General features: G+C 38.9%; 1 protein-coding gene across 7 annotated transcripts in view; it reads right to left on the bottom strand.

The window, feature by feature from the left end:
• The window catches only part of osbpl1a (oxysterol binding protein-like 1A), a 176,556-nt gene that overhangs the window by 95,299 nt on the left and 67,139 nt on the right, over positions 1-14,118 (bottom strand). For all 7 annotated transcript variants that reach the window (XM_062038758.1, XM_062038756.1, XM_062038757.1 and 4 more), the window contains exon 12: positions 5,755-5,856. In XM_062038758.1, the coding sequence (XP_061894742.1) occupies positions 5,755-5,856 (102 nt within the window). The remainder of the gene's footprint in view (positions 1-5,754; positions 5,857-14,118) is intronic.

Consider the following 14,118-nt stretch of genomic DNA (forward strand, 5'->3'; position numbering starts at 1 on the left):
TGTACCATTCATAGTCTAATACACTCATGTACCATTCATAGTCTAATACACTCATGTACCATTCATAGTCTAATACACTCATATACCATTCATAGTCTAATACACTCATATACCATTCATAGTCTAATACACCCATATACCATTCAAAGTCTAATACACTCATTTACCGTTCATAGTCTAATACGCTCATATACCGTTAATAGTCTTATACGCTTATATATCGTTCAGAGTCTAATACACTCATATACCATTCAGAATCTAATACACTCCTATACCATTCAGAATGTAATACACTCATATACCACTCATAGTCTAATACACCCATATACCATTCATAGTCTAATACACTCCTATACCATTCAGAATGTAATACACTCATATACCACTCATAGTCTAATACACCCATATACCATTCATAGTCTAATACACTCATATACCATTCATAATCTAATACACTCCACCCACTCCACCCTCACCACCTGCCTCACAGACATAAAAACCTGGATGCAAAAAAACTTTCTAAAACTCAACTGCAACAAATCTGAAATAATTATCATTGGCCCCGACTCCCTCACTCACTCCACTCAGGACTTTTCATTAAACATCGACGGCTCCCTTGTCACTACCTCCACCCACATCCGCAATCTGGGTGTAATCTTCGACCCTACCCTCTCATTCCTCCCCCACGTAAACCACATCACCAAAACTGCATTCTTCCACCTCAGAAACATTGCCCGTCTCCGGCCCTCCCTCACACCCTCTGCTGCCGAAACCCTCATCCACGCCTTCATCTCATCCCGGCTAGACTACTGCAACAGCATCCTCTATGGCATCACTTCCAAAACCCTCAATAAACTGCAATATGTCCAGAACTCCGCTGCCCGCCTGCTCACCTGCTCACCGGAACCCGCTCCAGAGAGCACATCACACCTGTCCTTCATGACCTCCACTGGCTGCCTGTCAAATACAGAATCCCCTTTAAAATACTCCTCACCACCTACAAGGCACCTGGCTCCACCCTACCTCTCTGACCTCCTCCAGCCACACGTCCCGTCCCGTTCCCTCAGGTCTAATGATGCTGGCCTCCTGGAGGTCCCCAAGACCAGGCGCCGAACCTGGGGCGACAGGGCCTTCTCCGTGGCTGCCCCCTCTCTCTGGAACGCTCTCCCCAGGCACATCAGAGATGCCCCCTCCCCCCCTACCTTCAAAACCACCCTAAAAACTCACCTCTTCACATTAGCCTTTCCAAACTGACCCTGCCCTTGGTGTTTCTTTATTATTTTTTTCTTTTTTCTTTTCTTAGTTTCTTTTCCTAATAAAGTTGTTTTAATCCCCCCCACACACGTGTAAAGCGACTGTGGGTATTTAGAAAAGCGCTATATAAATCCCAGGTATTATTATTATTATTATTATTATACAATCCATAGTCTAATACACCCATATACCATTCATAGTCTAATACACTCATATACCATTCATTGTCTAATACACTCCTATACCATTCAGAATGTAATACACTCATACACCATTCATAGTCTAATACACTCATGTACCTTTCATAGTCTAATACACTCATATACCGTTCATAGTCTAATACACTCATTTACCGTTCATAGTCTAATACGCTCATATACCGTTCAGAGTCTAATACACTCATATACCATTCAGAATGTAATACACTCATATACCACTCATAGTCTAATACACCCATATACCATTCATAGTCTAATACACTCATATACCATTCAGAATCTAATACACTCATATACAATCCATAGTCTAATACACCCATATACCATTCATAGTCTAATACACTCATATACCATTCATTGTCTAATACACTCATATACCATTCAGAATCTAATACACTCCTATACCATTCAGAATGTAATACACTCATACACCATTCATAGTCTAATACACTCATGTACCTTTCATAGTCTAATACACTCATATACCGTTCATAGTCTAATACACTCATTTACCGTTCATAGTCTAATACGCTCATATACCGTTAATAGTCTTATACGCTCATATACCGTTCAAAGTCTAATACACTCGTATACCATTCAGAATCTAATACACTCCTATACCATTCAGAATGTAATACACTCATATACCACTCATAGTCTAATACACCCATATACCATTCAGAATCTAATACACTCATATACAATCCATAGTCTAATACACCCATATACCATTCATAGTCTAATACACTCATATACCATTCATTGTCTAATACACTCATATACCATTCAGAATCTAATACACTCATATACCATTCAGAATGTAATACACTCATACACCATTCATAGTCTAATACACTCATGTACCTTTCATAGTCTAATACACTCATATACCATTCATTGTCTAATACACTCATATACCATTCAGAATCTAATACACTCCTATACCATTCGGAATGTAATACACTCATACACCATTCATAGTCTAATACACTCATGTACCTTTCATAGTCTAATACACTCATATACCGTTCATAGTCTAATACACTCATTTACCGTTCATAGTCTAATACGCTCATATACCATTCAGAATCTAATACACTCCTATACCATTCAGAATGTAATACACTCATATACCACTCATAGTCTAATACAACCATATACCATTCATAGTCTAATACACTCATATACCATTCAGAATCTAATACACTCATATACAATCCATAGTCTAATACACCCATATACCATTCATAGTCTAATACACTCATATACCATTCATTGTCTAATACACTCATATACCATTCAGAATCTAATACACTCCTATACCATTCAGAATGTAATATACTCATACACCATTCATAGTCTAATACACTCATGTACCTTTCATAGTCTAATACACTCATATACCGTTCATAGTCTAATACACTCATTTACCGTTCATAGTCTAATACGCTCATATACCGTTAATAGTCTTATACGCTCATATACCGTTCAGAGTCTAATACACTCGTATACCATTCAGAATCTAATACACTCCTATACCATTCAGAATGTAATACACTCATATACCACTCATAGTCTAATACACCCATATACCATTCAGAATCTAATACACTCATATACAATCCATAGTCTAATACACCCATATACCATTCATAGTCTAATACACTCATATACCATTCATTGTCTAATACACTCATATACCATTCAGAATCTAATACACTCCTATACCATTCAGAATGTAATACACTCATGCACCATTCATAGTCTAATACACTCATGTACCTTTCATAGTCCAATACACTCATATACCGTTCATAGTCTAATACACTCATTTACCGTTCATAGTCTAATACGCTCATATACCGTTCAGAATCTAATACACTCGTATACCATTCAGAATCTAATACACTCCTATACCATTCAGAATGTAATACACTCATATACCACTCATAGTCTAATACACCCATATACCATTCATAGTCTAATACACTCATATACCATTCAGAATCTAATACACTCATATACAATCCATAGTCTAATACACCCATATACCATACATAGTCTAATACACTCATATACCATTCATTGTCTAATACACTCATATACCATTCAGAATCTAATACACTCCTATACCATTCAGAATGTAATACACTCATACACCATTCATAGTCTAATACACTCATGTACCTTTCATAGTCTAATACACTCATATACCATTCAGAATCTAATACACTCCTATACCATTCAGAATGTAATACACTCATACACCATTCATACTCTAATACACTCATATACCGTTCATAGTCTAATACACTCATTTACCGTTCATAGTCTAATACGCTCATATACCGTTCAGAGTCTAATACACTCGTATACCATTCAGAATCTAATACACTCCTATACCATTCAGAATGTAATACACTCATATACCACTCATAGTCTAATAGTGTTTTTCAACCTTTTTTGAGCCGAGGCACATTTTTTGCGTTAAAAAAATGCGGAGGCACATCACCAGCAGAAATCATTAAAAACGAAACTCAGTTGACAGTAAAAAGTTGTTGTTGCAATTGTTGGGTATGGCTTTAAAGCATAACCAAGCATGCATCAATATAGCTCTTGTCTCAAAGTAGGTGTACTGTCAAAGTAGGTGTACTGTCACCACCTGTCACATCACGCCCTGACTTATTTGGACTTTTTTTGCTGTTTTCCTGTGTGTAGTGTTTTAGTTCTTGTCTTGCGCTCCTATTTTGGTGGCTTTTTCTCTTTTTGTGGTATTTTCCTGTAGCAATTTCATGTCTTCCTTGGAGCGATATTCCCCGCACCTACTTTGTTTTAGCAATCAAGACTATTTAAGTTGTTTTTATCCTTCTTTGTGGGGACATTGTTGATTGTCATGTCATGCTCGGATGTACTTTGTCTTTGCTCCACAGTAAGTCTTTGCTGTTGTCCAGCATTCTGTTTTTCTTTACTTTGTACCCAGTTCAGTTTTAGTTTTGTTCTGCATAGCCTACCCTAAGCTTCAATGCCTTTTTTTAGGGGCACTCACCTTTTGTTTATTTTTGGTTTAAGCATTAGACACCTTTATACCTGCACACTGCCTCCCGCTGTTTGCGACATCTACAAAGCAATTAGCTACCGGCTGCCACCTGTTACTCTGCCGAGCTCTAGACAGCACCGACACTCAACAACAACACATCATTTGCAGACTATAATTACTGGTTTGCAAAAAATATTTTAACCCAATTAGGTAAAATTACATAATCTCCCACGGCACACCAGACTGTATCTCACGACACACTAGTGTGCCGCGGCACAGTGGTTGAAAAACACTGGTCTAATACACTCATATACCGTTCATAGTCTAAAACGCTCATATACCATTCATAGTCTAATACACCCATATACCATTCATAGTCTAATACACTCATATACCATTCATATTATTCAAATTGTCTACAAAGTACAGTTGATAACGTATATTCACAGTTTTAACCCTGGAACAGATTAATTCCATTTACTTTAAGAGGTACAGTATGAACACATTTTTATGAAAACAGTCCCTAGTTCCTACGGTCTTTTCCCCTGCACTTTATTGTGTAGTTTCCAGCTACACAATAGACAGTCAACTATCCATCTATGCATTTTCTATACCGCGTATCCTTATTGGGGTCACGGGTAAGCTGGAGCCTATCCCAGCTGACTTGGTGCAGGAGGCGGGTACACTCTTGACTGGATGCCAGCCAATCGCTGGGCACATATAGACAAACAACCATTCAGGAGGACAATTTTTGCATATTTTGGGAATGTAAGAGGAATTGGTATGCATAATTTTGGCTTAAAAAAAATGTGATATTGTAAACATTTCTTCTTTTGCATTCTCGCTAGAGATGCTGTTGTTTTTATGCTAAACCCTTTTTTGTGTTGTGAGGGCTTATGCCAACTCTAAAAGCGGCCTTGTTAAACTGCAGTTATAGACCGCTTCTGTGTGTGGAGTGATTAGAGTAACAATCAATTTGACAGCCAGAGAAATAATTTGACATTTAACTGGTAATAACAAGGTAGAAACACTTTACCATCGACGTTTCACTTTGAGAAGTGCCAGTACAAAATGAAAAAAAAAACAAAAAAAAACATTCCAAATGTGAAGTGTTTGTTTATCTTGTTTTTTTTCCCCACAGCCATCACTCAGTATTGACAAAATAGTCCAGAAGCATATTCCTGCACTGAGGTCACGCCGACAAATTGATCTGCCAGCATGGAGATTACATCTGAATCAACCTACTTTTCTTGTCGCCTCGGGCTCCATTTTAGGTGATACTTTGAAGTAATGGACGCTGTCATCGAAGCACTTTAGGGTGAAGATGCAGTTATCTTTGGAACGGATCTGGAAAGGCGGGAGAGAGGGGGAAAAAAACGTAAAAATGGTCAAATAAATTTACACAGCACATTTTCCAGCTGCAAAGGATTTCATCTGGAACTGTACCGAATGAAGGTGAATGGGCAACTAGTGAAGAAGAGTGTGTCCATACGTTTAAGACTGGGCATTGTTATCGGTTTAGGACAGGGGTCGGCAACCCAAAATGTTGAAAGAGCCATATTGGAGCAAAAATACAAAAACAAATCTGTCCGGAGCCGCAACAAATTAAAAGCCATATTACATACAGATAGTGTCATGAGATATACATGGAATTGAGATGACTTAAAGGAAACGAAATGAGCTCAAATATAGCTACAAATGAGGCATAATGATGCAATATGTACATATAGCTAGCCTAAATAGCATGTTAGCATCGATTAGCTTGCAGTCATGCAGTGACCATATATATGTCTGATTAGCACTCCACACAAGTCAATAACATCAACAAAACTCACCTTTGTGCATTCACGCACAACGTTAAAAGTTTGGTGGACAAAATGAGACAGAAAAAGAAGTGGCATAAAACACGTCCTAGAAAGTCGGAGAAAGTTATACATGGAAACAAACTAAGGTGAGTTCAAGGACCGCCAAAATTAGTAGGACAAAACGGCGCTTGCCAAATACTCGAATCAGTGAAGCATGTTTAATATAAACAGTGTGCTTTATAACAATTAGGGAGGTTTGTGTCATGTTTGTCCTCATACAGAAACCATATTAAAACAAATTATTTATTTTTTTCCCCCTCATCTTTTTCCATTTTTCATACATTTTTGAAAAAGCTTCAGAGAGCCACTAGGGCGGCGCTAAAGAGCCACATGCGGCTCTAGAGCCGCGGGTTGCCGACCCCTGGTTTAGGACAATTAATAGATGTAAGTGAGTAAATACACTATATTGCCAAAAGTATTTGGCCCCCTGCCTTGACTCACATATGACCTTGAAATGCCATCCCATTCCTAACCCGTAGGGTTCAATATAATGTCGGTCCACCTTTTGCAGCTATTACAGCTTCAACTCTTCTGGGAAGGCTGTCCACAAGGTTGCGGAGTGTGTTTATAGGAATTTTTCCCACCATTCTTCCAAAAACGCATTGGTGAGGTCACACACTGAAGGCCTGGCTCTCAGTCTCCGTTCTCATTCATCCCAAAGGTGTTCTATCGGGGTTCAGGTCAGGACTCTGTGCAGGCCAGTCAAGTTCATCCACACCAGACTCTTGTCATCCATGTCTTTATAGACCTTGCTTTGTGCACAGTCATGTTGGAATAGGAAGGGGCCCGCTCCAAAGTGTTCCCACAAGGTTGGGAGCAGGGAATTGTCCAAAATGTTTTGGTATCCTGGAGCATTCAAAGTTCCTTTCACTGGAACTAAGGGGCCCAACTCCTTAAAAAACAACCCCACACCATAATTCCTCCTCAACCAAATTTCACACTTGACACAATGCAGTCCAAAATGTAGCGTTCTCCTGGCAACGTCCATCAGATTGCCAGATGGAAAAGCGGGACTCATCACTCCAGAGAAGGCTCTAGAGTCCAGTGGTGACGTGCTTTACACCACTGCATCCCACGCTTTGCACTGGACTTGGTGATGTATGGCTTAGATGCGGCTGCTCGGCCATGGAAACCCATTCCGTGAAGCTCTCTGCGTACTGTACGTGGGCTAATTGGAAGGTCACATGAAGTTTGGAGCGCTGTAGCAAATGACTGTGCAGAAAGTCTTTGCACTGTGCGCTTCAGCATCCGCTGACCCCTCTCTGTCAGTTTACGTGGCCTACCACTTGGTGGCTGAGTTGCTGTTGTTCCCAAAATCTTCCATTTTCTTATAATAAAGCCGACAGTTGACTTTGGAATATTTAGGAGCGACGGAATTTCACGACTGGATTTGCTGCACAGTCTCCATGCTTAAGTGCTTGGTTTTATACACCTGTGATTAGGACACCTGATTCTCATCATTTGGATGGGCGGCCAAATACTTTTGGCAATATAGTGTAGATCAGGTAAATGATAAATGATAAATGGGTTATACTTGTATAGCACTTTTCTACCTTCAAGGTACTCAAAGCGCTTTGACACTATTTCCACATTCACCCATTCACACACCCATTCACACACTGATGGCGGGAGCTGCCATGCAAGGCGCTAACCAGCAGCCATCAGGAGCAAGGGTGAAGTGTCTTGCCCAAGGACACAACGGACGTGACTAGGTCAAATGTTATATGAAATATGGGTGATGTGGAATAGGTTTATCAAGGGCTTTTAAAGGCCTACTGAAATGAATTGTTTTTATTTAAACGGGGATAGCAGATCCATTCTATGTGTCATACTTGATCATTTCGCGATATTGCCATATTTTTGCTGAAAGGATTTAGTAGAGAACGACGACGATAATAATAATAATCGCAACTTTTGGTATCTGATAAAAAAAAGCCTTGCTCCTACCGGAAGTAGCGTGACGTTGTCAGTTGATAGCCTCCTCATATTTTCCTATTGTTTTCAATTCTGCTAGAGCGATTCGGACAGAGAAAGCGACAATTACCCCATTAATTTGAGCGAGGATGAAAGATTCGTGGATGAGGAACGTTAGAGTTAAGGACTAGAATGCAGTGCAAGACATATCTTTTTTCGCTCTGACCGTAACTTAGGTACAAGCTGGCTCATTGGATTCCACACTCTCTCCTTTTTCTATTGTGGATCACGGATTTGTATTTCAAACCACCTCGGATACTATATCCTCTTGAAAATGAGAGTCGAGAACGCGAAATGGACATTCACAGTGACTTTTATCTCCACGACAATATATCGACGAAACACTTTAGCTATGGAGCTAACGTGATAGCATCGTGCTTAACTGCATATAAAAACAAAATAAATTAAAGCTGCAAGCAGCGTTGGTCGGGTCCGCATTTTGGCAGGTGCTAGTCCTAGGTGTCCCAATACTTTTGTCCAGTGGTAGTCCTGAGTGAGACCTACATAGAGGTTTTTGTTTCGTGTCTCTACGATATTCGTACTGGGAGTTAGAGGAAGTTGTGTCTGTGTTTTTTTCCTAGGTGCTGCGGCACAGTGGTTCTTTTCTTTGAAGGCTCGTAAAATCAAAACCGTAGCACTTATTAAAACGCTTTCGCCAACTTTTAATCAGAAGGGTTCAATCACTCTCCTGTAGCAGTTTGAAGCCAAAACAACAAACGCGCTCAGAGGAGATAATGTTTGATGTCTGGTGACCGCTTTTTAAAAAAAAATTGTTTTGAAGTGGGGATATCAAACTTCCTGTTGATTTTTGCTGAAGGATGTCAATCTATGAAATGTAGGTCTAAGTGAGACCTACGTAGAGGTTTTTGTTTCATGTCTCTAAAACGTTCCTACCGGAAGTTACAAGCAGTTTTGTCTGTGTTTTCCTCTGAGGAGCAGTTTTGTCTCTGTTTTATTCAAAAATTGCGCAAAAGCGCAATTTTGAGTTTTGGGGTTCGGTTTCTTTTTAGATCGCAATTTCTACCAGACCCAATGTGTGTAAAAATTTTGGTGAGTTTTGAAGTATTTTAAGGGGGTCAAATTACAGCTCAAAGAGGCAAAAATGAGTGTTTTTAGTCATTTTTTGTGTTGAAGGGGAAATTGCCAACTTCCTGTTGGTTTTTGCCCGAGGATATGAAATTATGAATTGTAGGTCTAAGTGAGACCTACATACAGGTTTTCGTTTCATGTCTCTACAACCTTCCTAGTGGGAGTTACATGCAGTTTCTTTTTGTTTTTTTCCTAGGGGGCGCTAGAGCGCAATTTTGATTTTTGGGGTTTGGTTTTTTTACTAAAGTGTGCTGTCACAGTTTTTCTATGTGTGTATAAAATTTGGTGAGTTTTGAAGCATGTTAAGGGGGGCAAAGTAGTGCGCAAAGCTGCGGAATAATAATAAACCTTACAATTTCAATAGGTTCCTTTGTACCTGTATAAAGGACTCCCTGTGGGAGTCCTTTATACAGGTACATGCGAACCCTAATAAAAATTCAATAGGGTCCTTTCGTCCCATTGCAAAAGGACTCCCTGTGGGATTCCTTTTGAAAAGGTCCTGTGCGGACCCTAATAAACCTTACAAATTCAATAGGTTCCTTTGTAACCAGTACAAAGGACTCCCTGGGGGAGTCCTTTGTACTGGTTACAGGGCGGACCCTAATAAACCCCTGACTGGAAGGTTAGACAGAAGATCAACAATACTATTAAACCAGGGACATGTAAATACACGGTTAATGCTTTCCAGCCTGGCGAAGCTTAAAAATGCTGTTGCTAACGACGCCATTGAAGCTAACTTAGTATAACGGGACCTCACAGAGCTATGATAAAAACATTAGCGCTCCACCTACGCCAGCCAGCCCTCATCTGCTCATCAACACCCGTGCTCACCTGCGTTCCAGCGATCGAGGGAAGGACGAAGGACTTCGCCACGATCACCCGTGCGGTCGGTGGCTAGCGCGTCTGCTATCCGAGTCAAAGTCTTTCTGGTTGTGTTGCTGTAGTCCGCCGCTAATACACCGATCCCACCTACAACTTTCTTCTTTGCAGTCTCCATTGTTCATTAAACAAATTGCAAAAGATTCACCAACACAGATGTCCAGAATACTGTGGAATTATGAGATGAAAACAGAGCTATTTTGTATTGTTTTCAATGGGCTACCGATACTTCTGTTTCACTGGCTACGTCACGCGCATACGTCATCATCCAAAGACGTTTTCAAGTAGAAGTTTAGCGGGAAATTGCACTTTATAAGTTAACCCGGCCGTATTGGCATGTGTTGCAATGTTAAGATTTTATCATTGATATATAACTATCAGACTGCGTGGTCGGTAGTAGTGGCTTTCAGTAGGCCTTTAAGTTGTATCAGTTTTCACAAGGAGATTGGTGACCTTTACAAGTTAAAAAAAAAAGAAAGTTGAATCATTATTACATCATATTACACCGTATTGCTCAAATAGTTACAGCTCCGGAAAGCCCCTGTGAAGACCTTTAATTTGACGTATGACTTGATGCGCTTTGCTGCAAATACCACAGTTCACGGGTTTTAGAGCTGGCTCTTTGAAGTGAACGGGGGAGGTTTTTTTGTTTTTTTTAAATCAGTCTTTTTTTTGCCTGTTGAAGCCGCACGTGATTGATCAAAATGTGCACTAGCGCCGAATATAAAGGAGGGAGGGGTCACACACACACACACACACACACACACACACACACACACACACACACACACACACACACACACACACACACACACACACACACACACACACACACACACACACACACACACACACACACACAGCACAGAGAGGAGGGAGGCAGATGAGAGCGAGTGAGGGAATGTTGCTACATAATTAGAGACTACATGCTGGAGCGGTGAGGAAAATAAAAGGGTCGGAAACAAAAAGCTGGGGAACTTTGTGTCTATTAATGCCATTCTTCCATCAAGACTAAAAAAATATGTTACCAGAGTGCTGCTTTGTCTTTAAGTTTCCCATTTTTAGACTTTGCGGTTAAAAATGTACAAAGTAATACAGTATTACTTTGTACATTTTTAACCGCAAAGTTTGTACTAATACATACAGCCGGACTGGATCTTTCCGTGTAAACGAGATAGGTCTGTTTGTATTTTTGCAGCAATCTGTTAAATTTTGATCAGAGAAAATAAAGCCATAAACCTCAATTTTCATACGCCCTGTTTTACGCAAAAGATTTCACCAAAAATATGTCTCCATTTATACGATTAAACATGTTGGTGACAGTCTCGAGCTTTTTTTTTTTTTTTTTTTTAATTGGGTACAGCTCCAAAATAACCCACTATAAGCACTATAAGTGTGTGACAGTCATTGGTACTTTAACTTTAACTTAACAAATAGAATAATGGTCCAACAAGAGCTTAAGAGTCTGTGTTTCCAGAGTGTCACTGAATGCACCACACTTCTTCTGTAACAATCAAGAGTAATATGTCTAACACATTAGATCAGTGGTCCGGATACGGCCCGCCAGTGTCCAAAATACGGCCCGCGAGAAGTCCCAAGTAAAAAAAAACAACATAATTTTAATTTCTTAAAATTGCTTCGAGGTCGGTAAGCACAACCAGAATTATTCCGTACATTAGGCGCACCGGGTTATAAGGTGCACTGTCGATTTTTGAGGAAGTGAAAGGATTTTAAGGGCGCCTACAGCTTCAAAATAACCCACTTCAGAGCCAAATAGAATAATGGTCCAACAAGAGCTTAAGAGTCTGTGTTTCCAGAGTGTCACTGAATGCACCACACTTCTACCGTAACAGTCGAGAGTAATATGTTTAACAAATTAGATCAGTGGTCCCCAAACTACGGCCCGCTAGTGTCCAAAATCCGGCCCGCGGGAAGTCCCAAGTTAAAAAAAAAAAAAAAAAAAAAAATGTTATAATTTTTTTTAATCTGTCCTTTCTAATCAATTTTCTACCGTTTGCTATTCTCGGGGTCTCCTAGCCGCACAGGCAAATCATATTGTCTAAAAATGCATTTTCCCATCAATAACGTGACGTCATCGCGTGGCAAGTGCGCGCTCTTTCAGTCAATTAGTGCACGAGGAGTATATATATATATATGTGTGAATACATATGTATATATATATATATATATATATATATATATATATATATATATATATATATATATATATATATATATATATATATATATATATTTACACACATACATATATATGTGTGTATACATATGTATATATATATACATATATATATACACATACACATATATATATATATATATATATATATATTTATATATATATATATATATATATATATGTGTATACATGTGTATACATATATATGTATATGTGTATACATAATATATGTATATACATGTGTATACATAATATATGTATATACATGTGTATACATATATATATATATATGTGTATACATAATATATGTATATATACATATATATATACACATACATATATATATATATATATATATATATATATATATATATATATATATATATATATATATATATGTGTATACATGTGTATACATATATATGTATATGTGTATACATAATATATGTATATACATGTGTATACATATATATATATATATGTGTATACATAATATATGTATATACATATATACACTACCGTTCAAAAGTTTGGGGTCACCCAAACAATTTTGTGTTTGAGCCTTCATTTCTAAGAACAAGAATAGACTGTGGAGTTTCAGATGAAAGTTCTCTTTTTCTGGCCATTTTGAGCGTTTAATTGACCCCACAAATGTGATGCTCCAGAAACTCAATCTGCTCAAAGGAAGGTCAGTTTTGTAGCTTCTGTAACGAGCTAAACTGTTTTCAGATGTGTGAACATGATTGCACAAGGGTTTTCTAATCATCAATTAGCCTTCTGAGCCAATGAGCAAACACATTGTACCGTTAGAACACTGGAGTGATAGTTGCTGGAAATGGGCCTCTATACACCGATGTAGATATTGTACCAAAAACCAGACATTTGCAGCTAGAATAGTCATTTACCACATTAGCAATGTATAGAGTGTATCGCCCACGCGCTCCTCGGAGCAGATGTCGAAGTACTTATGCCCCCTGACTGCGAGAGCCAACATTTAAGGGTGCCTTATAGTTAGAAAAATACGGTATTTGTCTAATCCAGGGGTCCCAAACTACGGCCTGCCAGTATGTATTTTAATTGGGTACAGCTCCAAAATAACCCACTATAGAGCCAAATAGAATAATGGTCCATCAAGAGCTTTAGAGTCTGTGTTTCCAGAGTGTCACTGAATGCACCACACTTCTACTGTAACAATCAAGAGTAATACGTCTAACATATTAGATCAGTGGTCCAGATACGGCCCGCCAGTGTCCAAAATCCGGCCCGCGGGAAGTCCCAAGTTAAAAAAAATATACCTTTTTTTTTTTTCAAATTGCTTCGAGGTCGGTAAGCACAACCGGAATTATTCCGTACATTAGGCGCACCAGGTTATAAGGCGCACTGTCGATTTTTGAGGAAGTGAAAGGATTTTAAAGGCCTACTGAAATGAATTTTTTTTATTTAAACGGGGATAGCAGATCTATTCTATGTGTCATACTTGATCATTTCGCGATATTGCCATATTTTTGCTGAAAGGATTTAGTATAGAACAACGACGATAAAGATTGCAACTTTTGGTATCTGATAAAAAAAAGGCTTGCACCTACCGGAAGTAGCGTGACGTAG

Source organism: Entelurus aequoreus, linkage group LG27 (assembly GCF_033978785.1).
Source record: "Entelurus aequoreus isolate RoL-2023_Sb linkage group LG27, RoL_Eaeq_v1.1, whole genome shotgun sequence".
Lineage (NCBI taxonomy): Eukaryota > Metazoa > Chordata > Actinopteri > Syngnathiformes > Syngnathidae > Entelurus > Entelurus aequoreus.